Here is a 17,482-nt window from a genome sequence, read left to right as displayed (position 1 = left end):
CAGAAGTGTTATTACCATCAAGTTAACACTTACCATTTCTGCTTTTCCTTCCCCATATTTCATTATTTTTGTCTTCATCTCATTTCTTGTCATTATCATTACACCTCCTTCTCCTTTGGCAGTCCTGTCTCTTCCCCTAATATTGCAGTTATTGTTAGTCTGGTTTTCTTCTTTTAGCTCTGTTGCTGCTAAACATGCTGCCTTTGGGTTTGTCTCTTTTAAATAGTTTTGATGTTCAGTTTTCTGTGTATCTACGTTGGCACGCGTCACAGTTTGTTATTCGTTTGTGCTGTTTTTCTCTACTTTATTTTCATTCATTTTACTTTAGGTACCATTTCTTCACTCTGTCTCCCAAAAGTGTCAAGAAAAATGTAGTTTATTCTTCTGTTGTTGATTCATTTTTCTCTTTTGTTTTTCAATTTTTTTTCCATTCTTCATTTGTGTTGTTGTTAGTGCATATATCCTTGCAATGTTCTTATCTTAGTTTGGATGTTCTTTGTAGTACTTGTTGTGTTTCCTAATTTTATAATATTCCTCTTTGTATGAGGAGACCACACCACTGCCTCATATTCCAGCCTTGGTCTTATCTTGGAAATCAACACCTTTTTTATCATTCCTTCATCCAAATATGAGAATGCCATTCTTACTCTTTTTAACAAATTCATCATCTCTCCAGTAATTTTATTAGTGTGTCTGTCCGAAGTCAAATTTTCAGTGACTGTTACTCCTAAATCCACTTCCTCTTTTGATTTTTTTTAACCATACCATCCATATCATAATAATATTGTATATTGTATTGTCTTAGCAAACTCTATTACTTTACATTTACTTAAATGGAATTCCATTTGCCAATATTTACTCCATCTTATTTGAATCTTCTTGCAGTACCATACAGTCATTTACATTTTCTACCCTTCTCATCAGCTTAGCATCATCTGCAAATTAGTTCATATAACTATTTCTTTGTTTGTTATTTACATGTATTACAAACATTATTGGTCCCAACACTGACCCCTATGGGACACCACTAGTTCCTTTCAGCCAAGATGAATTTGTGTGTGTGTGTGTGTGTGTGTGTGTGTGTGTGTGTGTGTGTGTGTGTGTGTGTGTGTGTGCACACCTTGTCTGGGCTGCCCCATGTGGGATTGGGGGAGTCAGGGACTGCTGTGTACCAGAGACAAGGGTGTGAGGAGACCAGCTATCCATCTTGTGCTGCTTTTTGTTCATCCTCATTGCTATTTCCCAAACCATTCTGAAGCATGTGTATTCTTCCACAGGCATCCCCACACACTATACTGGCTGGGAGTTGCACAGTCTGCTTTTAATCCTTTTCTTTTCATGGATGTGCACGTAAATGATTTGTGCTGTGCCTTCTGTGCTGTGAAGTGCTGTGTTTATCTCTGAACTGAGAAGCATACTCATTCATACTTATGTGCTGCATCTCTGCTGCATTTCAGAGGCTCTAGTTGAAGTTGTAAGAGTTTCTAAGTGACAGATTAACAATGTTTCCACCTTACTAACAGGAGAAGCAGCCTTAGGGACATGGCTGATCATGTGTGTGGCTTTGGAAAATATTCATGGTAGGAAGGAAGAGTATTTCTGAATGTGGGCCCTTTTTGATAAGTTACACAGGTATCTAGAGGTGTGCTTATAGTTCAAGTGAGAGATTAACAATATTTCTAACTCATTAACAGGAGAAACAGTCTTGGGAACCCATCAGATTGTCTCTGTGGCCTTGGAAGATAGTCTTAGTAAGAAAGCTGAGGGTTTGTGAATGTGGACCTGACTTGTGAGTTGAGTGTGATGCCCATAATGTGACAGGAACACTGATGTGTGTGTCCCCCTGCAGGTGATGTCACAGAGAGCAAGTAGAAGAAAACCTGGGAGACTTGCTTAACTCAAGAGCAAGAGCCGCACCTCACCGGGGCTCTGCAATGTGTGGCAGCGACTGCAGGAATCAACACTTCGGTTTGTCAGCACACAGTTTCAGCAACCTTGTTCATCAGACTGTTGGTGAAAGGTGATCACTATGAAAGAGGTCAAGGTGTGTGTGTGTGTGTGTGTGTGTGTGTGTGTGTGTGTGTGTGTTTACCTAGTTGTCATATACAGGAGGGGGGGGCTATGGTGGTGGTGTCCCATCTCTGTGTCTGGTGGTGTCTGACTCAGCCATAAATTCCTGCATCACTTCTGCACACACACACACACACACACACACACACACACACACACACACACACACACACACACACACACACACACACACACACACACACACACCTTTCTCATCAGTCCATCCATGCAGCTACTGGTGTGTGGGGAAAGGTGGCATGTGTGTCTTGTGATGAAGTTGAATAATATATTTTGTTGTCTTGAAAGATTTCATTCAGTTTAAAATTCCCCTGTTGCAACAATTGCTGTACCTACTTTCCAACAGTTTCATGAGTGTATATGTACATCACATCAGCAATGAAGCATCAAGCTTTTAGATTTTGTTTGCAATAGTCATGTATGAATTGTCCTGATGAAATAGCTGTACAACACTGGTGGCAGGTGATTGTGAGTAGTGCCATCCAGCCACCACCTGGGCTGTGTCTCTGCCTGTCACGCCTGCACCATGAAGGAGCGCATGGAGGTGCTCTGGGGAGCCACAGCAGTACTTGTGACGTTTGGCCTTCTCAGGTTTTAGTGTGCCATTGTCTCGGTTTGCTTTAGCAGCCTGGAGTGGAGATTGATAGGATTTTCAAGAGTGTTTTCGTGATTCTAGTGATTGTTGTAATGTTGTTAACCCCTTGTTTGTGCAAGGCCTCATTTGTGAGTGTTTCATTCTTGGTGGTTACTTTTAGCAAGCTGTAGTGGAGGTCAGTGGGAGTTTGAAGTGTTGTCATGATTCAAGAGGTAGTTTGTTGAGGCTGCTACACCATCAGTGAGACAAGCACCCTTCAGAACCTTGCTGATTGTCTCTCTGACCTCTGAAGGTACCTCTGATGAGAGGACAAAGCACTTAAGAATGCGAACCTCGGCCCCAACATGTCTCCCTCGTGTGTGTATGTAAAAGAGGAGACCTGCACCACCTTGATGTGTGTCCTGTAGTGCAGTGAAGTATGGAATGGGACTCCTTGTATGTGTGTGTGTGTGTGTGTGTGTGTGATAGATGGCTCTTAGATATGAGTGTGTCCCAGTGAATTGTGGAGTGCAATTCTTTCTTTTCTGTCTGTGTTAGAGGACTCATGCTGCACACTATAACATCCCAGGGCATTGTGCAATGAAACTACTACTTTTAAGCATTGTCAGTTTCCTCACTACTCTTATTACACTGTTTCTCTTTCAGACTCCACAGACCGACTGGGAGACATGACGTCAGTGCCACCACGCAGGGAGTAAAACCAAGAGGAGGAAGAGGAGCATTCATGAGACATCAGCTGGTCAGCAGTCCATTCAGGTGTGCTTTTCATTACATCATTATTTGTCCATAATTTCCCTTCTGGGGTTGGACAGCCCATGAGTATCTCCCACTTGCAGCTGTAGACAATTTCTTCCTTACTGTTGAGTGTTGTCATGCCTTCCTCCACACACCATCTCAAGATCTTCCCAGTGGTTTCCTTCCAAGTACTCTAATGCTCTTCTCAGTTTGTGGCCCTGATTTGTAAGTGCCAGGAAGACCATGGTGAAGGCAGCCCACAAACCTTCCGTTGGACATGAGTGGTGAACGGCAGTGAAAATATGGCAGTATCTGATTCTTTGCACCAAAACACAGTGTGCTTATTAACAGATTTATTCACTGTTCACTCATTTGCTCATCTCTAAAGGAGTGAAGAGTGTGCACTGAAGTAAGTATTGTAACTGGTGTGTGTGTGTGTGTGTCTGGTGATGGAGTTCAATATCAGGGTTGTCGTCTTGAAAGATTTCATAAAAGTACTGAATCTGATTTGGAATTCATGTTGCAACAAAAACTCTCCCTTCTTTGCAACAGTTTCACAACAGGAAGTGAAGGATGAAGCATGAAGGTTTTAGGCCAAAATGAACAGACAGCAATCAGGAATGACACGTCCAGCAAAACCCGGCAACACAGCAGTGAGTGTGCATGCTGGTACGTCAGGTCAGGGGTGAAGTGTTTGGATTGTGGGGTAAAATGGCTTGCTTATACATGAATATCTTTCACACTGGAGGAGCTGGGGTGTGTGTGTGTGTGTGTGTCAGGGGTGTTTGGGTGTTGATAGGCTTGTTTGTAGGTGTTTCCACCTGCTTATCATCCATTTTAGTTGTTCTTCGCTCTTTCATCTTCCCTCTGTCATTCATTTTATCTATTTTTCATTATTAGTGTACAGTCTTTGCCTCTGTCACCTCCTCTAATATTTATCCAGCCCTTCCTTGTCTCTGCATATCTAGTCCTTTGCCTCTATCACCTCTTGTCTAATATTTATCCAGCCCTTCCTTATCTCTGTATATCTAGTCCATTGCTTCTATCACCTCTTCTGTCTAATATTTATCCAGTCCTTCACTTCCTGCCTTTAGTTAGCATACACTCCTCACCTCTTCTGCTGTCTACGTATATTCACCCAGTCCTTCCATCCACACACCACAGGAATCTAAATTAACACACATTTTCCAATATTCTTCCTTTCATTAACCCCTCACTGTATTTCCAGAGTGAATACTTTCCAGACCATCCAGTCATTTGTACTGTTTGGGAATGGGAAGTCTTTAATGAACTCTTGCTTGAACAGAAAATGTTGCAAAATTTCTCGCAGGGACTGACCAAGTTCCTCTCTTAGGCATGGAGAGAGAGAGAGAGAGAGAGAGAGAGAGAGAGAGAGAGAGAGAGAGAGAGAGAGAGAGAGAGAGAGAGAGAGAGAGAGAGAGAGAGAGAGAGGGGTATATTTGTGAGAGGCTGTGGGGAGTGACTGGGTTTGTCAACATACTGTGGGAGACATACTGTGGGTCTGTGGATTGTGGGAGAGAGAGAGAGAGAGAGAGAGAGAGAGAGAGAGAGAGAGAGAGAGAGAGAGAGAGAGAGAGAGAGAGAGAGAGAGAGAGAGAGAGAGAGGGGGGCAGGGGGGAGGATTTATTTTTCTTTTATTTATCTTTTCTATCTTTCTCTCATTTCTTCTTTTTTTCTTCCTCTTCTATTATCCTCATTCTTCTCTCATGTCCTCTTCCTTCTTTGTTGTCTTCTCTCTCTCTCTTTCTCTTTCTTCCCTCCTTATTATCATCTATCTTCTCCTCTTCCTTCTTTCTATCACTTCTGGAAAAAAACAATGCAAATATAAATAATACATTTTGAACATAATAATAATAATGATAATTAATTCTCACAATCAGTAACTCTCTCTCTCTCTCTCTCTCTCTCTCTCTCTCTCTCTCTCTCTCTCTCTCTCTCTCTCTCTCTCTTTATTTCATCCTTCTCATGTCCCCCTCTTCTCTTCCTTCCTTCCTTTCTTATATTCTTCCTCCTCTTTTCTTTGTCTCTTCTGTCAGTCATTCCTCTGAAATATGAATAAATTTAGAATAATAGTAATAAATTTAATAGAAATAATTTCTTGTATTCTCTCTCCTACACATACGCAAAATTCTCTCTTAATAGAAATAATTTCTTGTATTCTCTCTCCTACACACACACAAAATTCTCTCTCTCTCTCTCTCTCTCTCTCTCTCTCTCTCTCTCTCTCTCTCTCTCTCTCTCTCTCTCTCTCTCTCTCTCTCTCTACAAAACCCCTTCTTTTACTCTCACATACTTAAAAACTCCCTCCCACTACTCACTCAAACTGATTCTCTTAGACACACACACACACACACACACACACCCAGGCTTCCAGGTTGATAATCCAAAAGCCAGCAGATGACAGCTTCCTTCCAGCACACACTTGTATCGCCCAACTTGACCTGCCTGAATACAAGCTGATACAGTCCATGCAGCAGAGTAAAGTTTGAATGAACCTTTTTTTGTTGTTATAACTTGTGGTGTGGTCCAGCAGTCTTCCTTTTCCCACTTTTTAAGAGGGGAGAGAAAGAATGGTGGATGACACCACTTGTAAGGAAGACACAAGTTACTATAGTTTAGATGTACTAAAAGTTTTTGCACACTAAATGTTTATTACTGAAAAGCTTTATATATATATATATATATATATATATATATATATATATATATATATATATATATATATATATATATATATAGAGAGAGAGAGAGAGAGAGAGAGAGAGAGAGAGAGAGAGAGAGAGAGAGAGAGAGAGAGAGAGAGAGAGAGAGAGAGAGAGAGAGAGAGAGAGTGTGGTCCCTCTTGTTTCAGTTTGGCAATAGGTTTGAACTGGTACCATCACCCAAACTGGCACATCAGATCCACTTTTGGTGCGCCACTCACTGACGTAACAGAATGGTGTTGATCCAGTTTGTCGTCCATGTGCATTGTTTGATTTTTGTGAACCTCCCAACAGCCATCTTACTGTTTTTTTGCTGCAATTAACCACATCTTTGGTGTTTGTCCCCAGGAGTGCAGCCTCTACAAGTGGTGGAGGGCATGGACACTTGGATATGGGATGACACTGGTTTGGGTGCCAAATATTAATAGTGCACCTACACAATTACCACACTCGCTCCTCTCACCAGGCTTAACTATAAATAATTAAAGGTAAATAACATCTGTCATCTATTATCTATTGTATTCTATATTGCTGTTAATGTTTCATGTATAATGTCTTTGCTTTCAAATGCAAGTCAAAAGGGTGAACCCCATTTATAGTACTATTCACGTTTGGCAAATTTCACTTTTGACATTGGTTTGGCTACACTAATTAAACTGCTAACAGTGAGGGACTACTGTAAATGTAGTAATAATAATAATAATAATAATAATAATAATAATAATAATAATAATAATAATAAAAAAAAAGTAATGATAAAGTGCAAGACATGTTCATTAACGCAATTATTTTCTCCAACATGGAGGAGTGAGTGAGGAGGCACATCTGTCTGTGATTAGGGAATGCAAATGACGATGTTCCAAGGACGTCACCCTGTCCTGGGCCATGACATGAGAGAAGAGGGAAAAAGGACTCTCTCTCTCTCTCTCTCTCTCTCTCTCTCTCTCTCTCTCTCTCTCTCTCTCTCTCTCTCTCTCATTTTCCATAACATACCAAATTGCTCTGGTGTTAATTTCATGAGTTGCTGAATAATAGGAATGGGAATGTTAGTTCAATGCATTTAGCTCTGAGTGTGAAAGAATGACAAGAAAGAATGCAGAGGATACTAGAACACATGCACAGAAAACTGAAAGATTTTTAACTTTTGAATAGGTGTAGAAAAAAAAAAACTGCAAAATCAGTGTCTCCTTAAAACAACACATGACAGCAATGATAACTCACACAACAATAATGCTTGATGAAGACTATATTTCCAACACAGATTTATGACAACATTTGGCAAAGCTGTGCACTGTTTACTTGTGTTAAAACTATGCTATGATTTGAGAGGAAAGTTGGTTAGTCATTATAGGGTTAAGATAATATAAGGGTGTTTATTTTAGCTAATTTCCAATGACTCCTAATATAAGATTAAAACTTTAATGATTATTAAAGTATTTCATTGTTTACATTAATTTACACCAAAATTTCACAACTACAACCTCAGTGATGTTTAGTTAATCCAATTTTGTTCATAACTACTACATTTTTTCCAATGGTTTACCCATAGTACAACACAAACAACATCATCATCATTCATGCTATTTCATTTCCAAAAAAATTTCACAACTATGTACATGATCTAGTTTACAATAAAAGGATTTTGAACAATAGTTTTCCCATCAATCGACCCTAATTTTTTTTTCCAGCTACAAAGAACAATTCAACTACAAAACCATTCATGCTATTTCATCCATTTGAAACTTCACATGCAAGTGATTTACAGTACTTTACCAAAAAAGAATTTAGATCAACAATGTTCCCATCAATCAACCCTAAAACTTTCCCACCTACAATCTGACAAGTGGAGTCACCAGTTTTAAATGTCAATAGTTATCCAAGATTGAATTTATGCCTTCCAATCCTCTGTGGGTCTTGGAGGCGGTCATGAGTCCCACTGTTCTCCTGAGAGCAGTGCAGGAGGTTGCCTTCAACATAAACCTTCTTGACAAAGTACTTGGATGACTTGTTGTAGCTTTGCTCTTTTCTGATGGTGACTGCAAGCCTTCAACTCAAGGCACAGCTTCTCCAAGGCACTCATCTTGCTGTACTTTAGCCCAGTGATCTGTGGAGAATAAGTAGTGGTGATGGTGGTGGTCCACCTCTCCAATACAAGAGTTCACCATTATTAATTTTTCATCCTTTTCAACCAGTAAACTCTGGAACTCCCTGCCTGCTTCTGTATTTTCTTTTCCCTATGACAAATTTTTTTCATGAGGAAGGTCCCAAGACACTTCTCCAATCTTGGATAATCCTTACTACTACACACCATCAGACATAAAAATACCGTGAAGATGCAACTCCCCTTTTTAGAAGAGCCAGAGGTCACAGGAGCAAAGGTGACGGGACACTACATGCCCTTGACACTCATGTCAAGCCCCATTATCACCTGCATCACTCGGGAACACACCATCACCACCCATTACCATTGTGTTGTGGCATCATATCAGTGGCATAATAATTGTAAGAACACAAGGGAAACTGCAAGAAGCCATCTGGTTTACACATGGCAATCCCTGCATGAAATGTGCTTACCTATTTTCACTATCATCCTCATGCATAAATTTGTCTAATCTTTTAAAGCTCCCTAATGACTCAGCACTAACCTAACTACCGAGTCTATTTCATTCATCTATCACTCCATCTGAAAACCAGTTCCTTCCTATTTCTTTTTTAAATCTAACTTTATCAAGCTTGACATGAAGAAACAGGATAGTGATAATGGTTGCTATTTCTGATTATTATTCTTACTTTTCATTAACACTCAGAATACGAAGTCTGTCTTTATTCTTATTTTGAGTCCCCAGTGGAAAGGGATAGTCTCAGTGGCACTACAAGCCAAATAGCTTAAAAAACACCCTTAAAATGAAAATGATGGCTACTCTTCACAACCACAGTGCTGCATCCCTCTTTTCTAAACATCTTCACTCTAACCCCCTGCTTCCCTGCTCCCTCCAAGACCCAGTGACAGCCTCCCTCACCTCTGGGTTCACTTGAGGAGCTGCCATCAGCCACCCAATGACATTCATTTGCATGTTCTTGGTGACAGAGTTCTCCTGGATCTCCAAATTTTCAGGATACACCACCAAGCCTGTAATGGAGAATTGGTGAAGAGAGAGAGAGAGAGAGAGAGAGAGAGAGAGAGAGAGAGAGAGAGAGAGAGAGAGAGAGAGAGAGAGAGAGAGAGAGAGAGAGAGAGAGAGAGAGAGAGAGAGAGAGAGAGAGAGAGAGACTGTATGTTAGATGCAGACAAAATGATAAAGTAAGGTATTAAAATCTTGCGTGCAAAAAAAGATATGCACACTAATAAATACTTATATTACAAAATGTTAAAACATCCATAAACTCCTTGCACATCATACTGAGCTCACACTCCTCTCATTCCCTCAGATGCTACCAACAACTTTATTTAAACACAAATAGATAGATAAATAGATAGATAGTCACATACACACACTTATTCCCTCCAAGACACAACAATGACTTGATTTCAACAGAGATAGACAAAGACACACACACACACACACACACACACACCACACACACTTACACATCAGGCTTGGGTCTGAGTACATGTACTCAACCAGATTCCAAATGTAGTGCAGTGGTAGATGTATAGGTAGAGGTAAGGTCAGGGTGACACAAGCCTGTCCCTGGGGAAGCCAGGTGGTCTGGATTGGTACCAGTGAAGTCATATGAGTTACAGCCACTGCAGTTCCCACTCCTGCTGCTAATCTGTCAGCACCTTTGTGTAAATATGTGGAGTGAGAAACAGCTGTCAAATGCCGTCTGGACTGACAGGCTGCTGCACTGAGAGGCACACAGCAATCCATCCACATCAGGTATCAAGCAAGATTCATCCCAAACTCTCCACATTCACACAGATAGACAGACACAATACACACAGAAATAAATCAATAGATACACATACATACTTGCTTACCAGGAGAGACAAAGTGGAGATGCCAACCAGCAGGTACAACAGACACCTGAGCAGCAAGTTGGTATCTAACACTGACCTCACTGATGACGACATCTACAGGAATTGTTGACAAGTTGTTCTTGGGTAAATAGATCCTGGAGGAAATACACAGAAAAGATCCATTATTGCAGGGACAAACAAAGGCTGGATATTGAGGGGATACAACAGAGTTAAGGAAAGGGAGATTTTTCACTGAAGGAACAAAGAAAAGCTGAATATCTGGAAGGGCAACAGGAAAATTGAGAAGAGGAAAATGTTGGAATGATACAAAAATTACATGTTTTCTGTCTGTGCATAAAACACGCACACACACTTTCTCTCTCTCTCTCTCTCTCTCTCTCTTGCCTCGCCTTGGGCATGCACTCACATCCCTCCCCAGTATCTCAATCAATATCTTTTGATCCTGAGAAGAAACAAGAGAACTACGTGGAATGAGAGACAAAATATACACAAGAAAACAACAAAACACACAGTCACTGGACTAACCATCTCAGTGACCTTTAGAAATACTTACTGGAATTTTCAAGGGTACTTCATGATTCTGGTGATAGTTTAACAAGTATTCTGCATCACCAGAAGAAAGAAACACCTATGAGAACCTGACTCATTATCATGAAAACAGTCCTTATGAAAGCTGATGGGATTTTCAAGGACATTTTTTTCATGATTCAGGAAATAGTTAATAATATTCTGCATCATCAATCAACCAATCATAAAAACCAGACTCCTCTTTTAAAACAGTTCCATTAACACCTCAGGCATTTCACAATATGGGGATAAAAGTTAAGGTTCCCCGCACTTCCTACCACAAACCAGACTCCTCTTTGAAAACAGTTCTCATAACACCTCAGGCATTTCACAATATGGGGATAAAAGTTAAGGTTCCCAGTGTGTCTTACCACAAACCAGACTCTTTCTCTTTGAAAACAGTTCCCATAAGACCCAAGGCATGAGAGTTAAGGTTTCTTGTGTGTCTCACCACGAAAACTGCTCCATCCAGGAGAGAGCCACCAGCACCCACAAACTTGAGGGAGAGGAAGAAGGGGTGAGCGGCATGGAGGATCTCTGGGTATTTGAGATGGATTTCCTTGGCCATCCTGCAGAGAGAGAGAGAGAGAGAGAGAGAGAGAGAGAGAGAGAGAGAGAGAGAGAGAGAGAGAGAGAGAGAGAGAGAGAGATGAGAGAGAGAGAGAGAGAGAGAGAGAGAGAGAAGGATGAAGGAAAAGACCAGGAGGTAGAGAATGAGAGAAATGCAAGTAAATGAGGAAGAGGACAAGGAAAAGGAAGACAAGATGAGAAAGAGAAGTATTCAACCACTCCTTTTACTATCAGTGACCTTACATTGAAAACTAAACTCTAAACTTGCAGTAAACAATTGTACCAAACTGAGTGAGACAGCATGAGAGTTAGCAAGACATCACATTAATATAAGGACTGGGAGATGCACAGGGACACCAGAAATGAGACTAAGTTCAGTACTATTCCCAGCACCTGAAACACCATCCTCACTCTCAGTTTCATTCCAAAGAAGCACTTTTTTCTGAGAGCAGCACAAGATATGGTGCCAAAGGGGAGATGCAAGGACTGGAGGATCCTTAGGGACAGAAGACACAAGGCTAACTTCAGAACCATTCCGATTATCTAGAAGAGGGTCCCCAGTCTCACTCTTGTTCAAGAGATGCACAATGTTTCTCCAAGAGCAGCGCAAGATCTGGTCCTCGACGTAAACTTTCCTTGCATTGTAGTGAGTGTCTAAGTATCCTGTCACTACTGGGATAGCTATGTTACTGGTGAGGGATGTGCACAGTTTCCCTAGAGCTGTGGCAACATGCTCCTGTGGTCCAGTTATCTTGAAGCAGAGGAAGTGAGAAGAATTAGTGAACTAGAAAAGGACGATGAAAATGGCTGTGAGACATGGAGGGAGAGAGGAGAATAAGAAAGAGTAGTGAAAATGGCTATAAGAAATAGAGAGTGAAAAGAATTAGTGAAATGAATAGAAAACTTAAATGAAAGTGACTGTAGGAAGTAGAGGAAGAGAGAAGAATTAGTGGAAAGAATATAAAAGCAATGAAAATGACTACAGGAAGACAAGAAAGCGATGAACGAGCTTGCTTTTGACATTCTTTTACAACAGAAGAAAGAATGAAAAATACAGCCATTCAATTCACCTCTTCACAATACACACCTGGTACTCTGTTATGCCCTTCTTGGAGTCATTGCTGAGAGTGAAATCAACGGGGCCACAGTACACTCCGTCAGCCAGCAGCCAGCATGTCTACTGACTGCAGCAACATACTCAGCACTCCATCCTCCAACTGTGTCACATCACCATAACATCATTAGAGGTGTGTGTGTGTGTGTGTGTGTGTGTGTGTGTGTGTGTGTGTGTGTGTGGGGCAAGGAGGGGGTGAGGGTAACTATGCATGACAGAAAGGTTTAAATTGTGTGTGTGGAGGAAAGTGTGCATTAAAGAGAGAAAAAAAGAGGAATACAGGATGAATGAAGAAATGGATAATGAATGATAAGGTAGAAGAAAAAGAATACAGCAAAGATGAAGAAAAGATATCATTGAAGGATACATGATATGATAAGAGGGAAAAAGAATACACTGCAGGAGAAAAAGGATATCACTGAAGGATATAACAGAAAAGTATAATGAAGGATAGAACAGAAACAAAAAGAACACAGGAGGCATGAAGAAAACAATATTACTGAAGGATGCAAGAGGAAAAAACACAGTGCAGGCGAAGAAAAGAAGATACTGAAGGATATAACAGATGGGTGATAAGGACAGTCATTCTCACCACATCCTCCACACCCTCCAACTGCTTCCATCAGAACAGATCGGTGTGCAAGGACTTGACCATGGGGTACTCCTTGATGACCAGATGTGAGGGATACACCACCAGTCCTGTATGGGAGACAGATAATAAACTGCACTCCCAAATGTTTTGCTCTCTCTTACCTCCAATACTTCCAGTTGTTATGGTGTTTTCAGGGGTGTTTTCATGGTTCCAGTGATGGTTCAGCAAGGATTCTGCATCTTTAATAGTCTGTAATGTGAGGTATTGGGGTTTTAAACAGTACATCAACATGCAATACATTTTATCCTAACTTCCATAAGTATGTACATCAGTATACAAGATTTTCCTTTATGTAAGAGGAACTCTGGCTAAGGCCAACAAAAAGGAGAGAGAGAGAGAGAGAGAGAGAGAGAGAGAGAGAGAGAGAGAGAGAGAGAGAGAGAGAGAGAGGAAAAAAAAAAAAAAAAATTAAATTAAATTAAATAAAATGAAATAAAATAAATAAATAAATAAAAATAAAAGGGCCCACTGAGGTACCAGTCTCTAGAAGACAGAGCCAAAAGAATTACCCTAAATTTAAGAAGTGTCTTGTATAAGGAAGTACAGACACAGGCAGGGAGCTCCAGAGTTTACCAGACTGACACCAATACTCGAGAGGACTCCACGTACCAGCTAGCGGAGACGACAGCAACCTTGGCTATGAGTTGCTGTCTCACGTCTGGCGCCTCAAATATGACGTTCTCAAAGGTGAGCATTGACACGGCCTCATCTGGTACATACAGCCTGACACAGGGGCTGTTGTCAGTATTTGTGTTGAGAAGATATTTATTTTTTCAAGTAGGAGGGACACTGGCCAAGGGCAACAACCCTCCCCTCCCCCCCAAAAAATAAAAAGACCCACTGAGATGCCAGTCCCATAAAAGGGTCCAAAGCAGCAGTCAAAAATTGAAGGATAAGTGTCTTGAAACCTCCCTCTTGAAGGAATTCAAGTCATAGGAAGATGGAAAGACAGAAGCAGGCAGGGAGTTCCAGAGTTTACCAGAGAAAGGAATGAATGATTGAGAATACTGGTTAACTCTTGCATTAGAGAGGTGAACATAATAGGGGGTGAAAGAAAGAAGAAAGTCTTGTGCAGCGAGGCCGTCAGAGGAGGGGAGGCATGCAGTTAGCAAGATCAGAAGAGCAGTTAGCATGAAAACAGCAGTAGATGATAGCAAGAGATGCAACACTGCAGTGATGAGAAACCGGCTGAAGACAGTCAGTTAGTGGAGAGGAGCTGATGAGACAAAAAGCTTTTGATTCCATAATGTCTAGATGAGCAGTACAAGTGGAACCCCCCCAGACATGTGAAGCATACATGGACAGATAAGGCCCCTGTACAGAGTTAGCAGTTGGCAGGGGGGATGAGAAAAACTGGTGAAGATGTCTCAGAACATCTAATTTCATAAGAGCTGTTTTAGCTAGGGATGTGTTGTGAAGTTTCCAGTTTAGATTATAAGAAAAGGACAGACCAAGGATGTTCAGTGTAGAAAGGGGGACAGTTAAGTGTCACTGAAGATGGGATAGTTATCTGGAAGGTTGTGTCAAGTTGATAGGTGGAGGAATTGAGTTTTTGAGGCATTGAATAATACTAAGTTTGCTCTGCCCCAATCAGAAATTTTAGAGAGATCAAAAGTCAGGTCTTCTGTGGCTTCCCTGCATGAACTCTTTACTTCCTGAAGGGTTGGACTTCTACAAAAGACGTAGAAAAGTGCAGGGTGGTATTATCAGTGTAGGAGTGGATAAGACAAGAAGTTTGGTTTAGGTCACTGGAGAATAATAAGAAGAGAGTGGGTGATAGGACAGAACCCTGAGGAACACCACAGTTAATAGGTTTAAAGGAAGAATAGTGATCATCTACCACAGCAGCAATAGAACGGTCAAAATGGAAACTTAAGATGAAGTTACAGAGAAAAGGATAGAAGGCGCAGAAGAGTAGTTTGGAAATCAAAGCTTTGTGCCAAACTCTATCAAAAACTTTTAATATGTCCAAAGCAACAGCAGAAGTCTCACCAAAATCTTTATAAGAGGATGACTAAGACTCAGTAAGGAAAGCCAAAAGATCACCAGTAGAGTGGCCTTGATGGAACCCATACTGGCGATCAGATAGAAGGTTGTGAAGTGAAAGATGTTTAAGAATCTTCCTGTTGATGATTGATTAAAAAACTTTAGATAGGCAGGAAATTAAAACAATAGGATGGCAGTTTGAGGGATTTGAAGTCACCCTTTTTAGGAACAGGCTGAATGTAGGCAAACTTCCAGCAAGAAGGAATGGTAGATGCTGACAGAGTTGAAAGAGTTTGACTAGGCAAGGTGCAAGCACAGAGGCACAATTTTGGAGAACAATATGAGGAACCCCATCAGGTCCATAAGCCTTCCGAGGGTTTAGGCCAGGGAGGGCATGAAAACATGACTGTGAAGAATTTTAATAGGTAGCATGAAGTAGTCAGAGGGTGGAGGCAAGGGAGGAACAAGCCCTGAATTGTCCAAGGTAGAGTTTTTAGCAAAGGTTTGAGCGAAGAGTTCAGGTTTAGAGATAGATGTGATAGCAGTGGTACCATCTGGTTGATATAAAGGAGGAAAAGAAGGAGAAGCAAAGTTATTGGAGATGTTTTTGGCTTGGTGCCAGAAGTTACAAGGGGAGTTAGATCTTGAAAGATTTTGAAACTTTCCGTTAATGAAGGAGTTTTTGGCTAGTTGGAGAACAGACTTGGCATGGTTCCAGGCAAAAATATAAAGCCCATGATATTCTGGTGATGGAAGGCTTAAGTACCTTTTGTAGGCCACCTCTCTATCATGTATAGCATGAGAACAAGCTGTGTTAAACCAAGATTTGGAAGATAAAGAGTGAGGAATGTACACCTCCATGTCAGACTCTACTACCTCTGTTATGTACTCGTACTCTGCACACAGACAGGTCTCTGACATGGAAGCAGTAGTTATTCCAAGGAAAATCAGCAAAATACCTCCTTGGGTCCCTACAGCTAGCAGAGGCAAAATCCTAGAGGCACTTCTGCTTATGGGGATGCTGAGGAAGGATTGGAGTGATAGGACAAGATAAAGATATGAGATAGTGACTGGATAAGCCCAACAGAGAAGAGAGGGTGGCAGCATAAGCAGAAGGATTAGAGGTTATGAAAAGGTTAATAATGTTGGGCATATCTCCAAGATGGTCAGGAATACAAGTAGGGTGTTGCACCAATTGCTCTAGGTTGTGGAGGATAGCAAAGTTGAAGGCTAGTTCACCAGGATGGTCAGTGAAGGGACAGGAAAGCCAAAGCTGATGGTGAACATTGAAGTCTCCAAGAATGGAGACCTCTGCAAAAGGGAAGAGGGTCAGAATGTGCTCCACTTTGAAAGTTAAGAAGTCAAAGAATTTTTTAAAGTCAGAGGAGTTAGGTGAGAGGTATACAGCACAGATACATTTAGTTTGAGAGTGACTGTAATCGTAGCCAGATGGTGGAAAACTCGGAAGATTCAAGAGCGTGGGCAAGAGAGCAGGTTAAGTTGTTGTGCACATAAATGCAACATCCAGCTTTGGATTGAAAATGAGGATGGAGAAAGTAGGAGAGAACAAAAATGGGGCTAATGTCAGTTGCCTTAGACACCTGTGTTTCAGTGAGGAAAAGAAAATGAGGTTTAGTAGAGGAGAGATGGTGTTTTTACAGACTGAAAATTAGATCCAAGACTGCAAATGTTGCAGGAGTTAATGAAGAAAAAGTTGAGCGGTGTCAAGACACTTAGGGTTGATACCAGAAGAGCAGTCTGACCTGGGGACATTTGTTGTCCCCTCCCCCGATGATGACTCTATGAGGCTGGTGTAGGAGTCTCCATGATAATTGAGTGAAGGGTGTGTGTGTAATTAGATGCTTGTAGTTTTGTGTGAAGGAAGAGAGTTGTCTTTAGAGAGCAGGCTGTGACTGTCCCCTTTTCTTGTGAGACACAAAGGGAAACATTCAGTGAGGTCACAGCTGCGTTTAATGATAAGTTCACAGCACCCCATCATCCAGTGCTTTAGACCTCACTGGGAGTAATTATCATTTTGGCAGGTGCCTGCTGCCTCCTCCTTGTAACATTCTCTTCTGTTTCTTACTTGGCATACCTCTGGATAACCTCAAAGTGTCCCTCAGCAGTCTTTGCCAGCAGTTTGCCCACAAATGTCTGGCCTGAGGAGGAGAGAGAAGAGGCTCAGGAAAGAAAATACAGTACAGATGTAATTCCTCTCAACTTCTGTGCTTTCTTATGGAAGGATAACAGAGAAGGTATAATTTTACTCCCTTCATCTATCTACTTATCTATACACCAGGCCACCAATCCCAGACAAAGCACCACTCACTCACACACACATCACTCACTCTTAGGCCCACTGGTCTCTGGTGGGAAGGAACAGTGTTGTGGACCTCCCTACAACACCCTAGTGACTGTACTTACAAGACTCTGCTATGGTTATGGTCTTCACAGAAGATAGTAACACAAT

General features: G+C 41.3%; 2 protein-coding genes across 9 annotated transcripts in view; one reads left to right on the top strand and one right to left on the bottom strand.

Moving 5' to 3' along the window:
• Positions 1-4,087, top strand: part of LOC135098509 (uncharacterized) — an 85,317-nt gene extending 81,230 nt beyond the window's left edge. The window contains exons 4-6 of the mRNA XM_064000920.1: positions 1,850-2,020; positions 3,329-3,827; positions 3,971-4,087. Of these exons, the coding sequence (XP_063856990.1) occupies positions 1,850-1,853 (4 nt within the window). The 3' untranslated portion in view covers positions 1,854-2,020; positions 3,329-3,827; positions 3,971-4,087. The remainder of the gene's footprint in view (positions 1-1,849; positions 2,021-3,328; positions 3,828-3,970) is intronic.
• A 1,002-nt stretch (positions 4,088-5,089) lies between these two features.
• Positions 5,090-17,482, bottom strand: part of LOC135098513 (uncharacterized) — an 18,386-nt gene continuing 5,993 nt past the window's right edge. Inside the window, exons 1-8 of one of the 8 annotated variants that reach the window (XM_064000929.1) lie at positions 16,776-17,038; positions 13,636-13,749; positions 12,967-13,073; positions 11,142-11,259; positions 10,124-10,257; positions 9,731-9,925; positions 9,162-9,271; positions 7,370-8,245 (exon numbers count right to left, since the gene is read on the bottom strand). In XM_064000929.1, the coding sequence (XP_063856999.1) occupies positions 8,111-8,245; positions 9,162-9,271; positions 9,731-9,925; positions 10,124-10,257; positions 11,142-11,259; positions 12,967-13,073; positions 13,636-13,721 (885 nt within the window). In that variant the 5' untranslated portion in view covers positions 13,722-13,749; positions 16,776-17,038 and the 3' untranslated portion in view covers positions 7,370-8,110. Of the gene's footprint in view, positions 5,243-7,369; positions 8,246-9,161; positions 9,272-9,730; positions 9,926-10,123; positions 10,258-11,141; positions 11,260-12,966; positions 13,074-13,127; positions 13,408-13,635; positions 17,039-17,482 lie in introns of those variants that run through there. The other 7 variants (XM_064000928.1, XR_010267093.1, XM_064000930.1 and 4 more) reach the window with 7 other exon arrangements.

The sequence above is a fragment of the Scylla paramamosain genome, unplaced genomic scaffold (genome assembly GCF_035594125.1).
Source record: "Scylla paramamosain isolate STU-SP2022 unplaced genomic scaffold, ASM3559412v1 Contig67, whole genome shotgun sequence".
NCBI lineage: Eukaryota > Metazoa > Arthropoda > Malacostraca > Decapoda > Portunidae > Scylla > Scylla paramamosain.
Note: the sequence above shows the minus strand (reverse complement) of the source record. Positions and strands in the feature narration are given on the sequence as shown.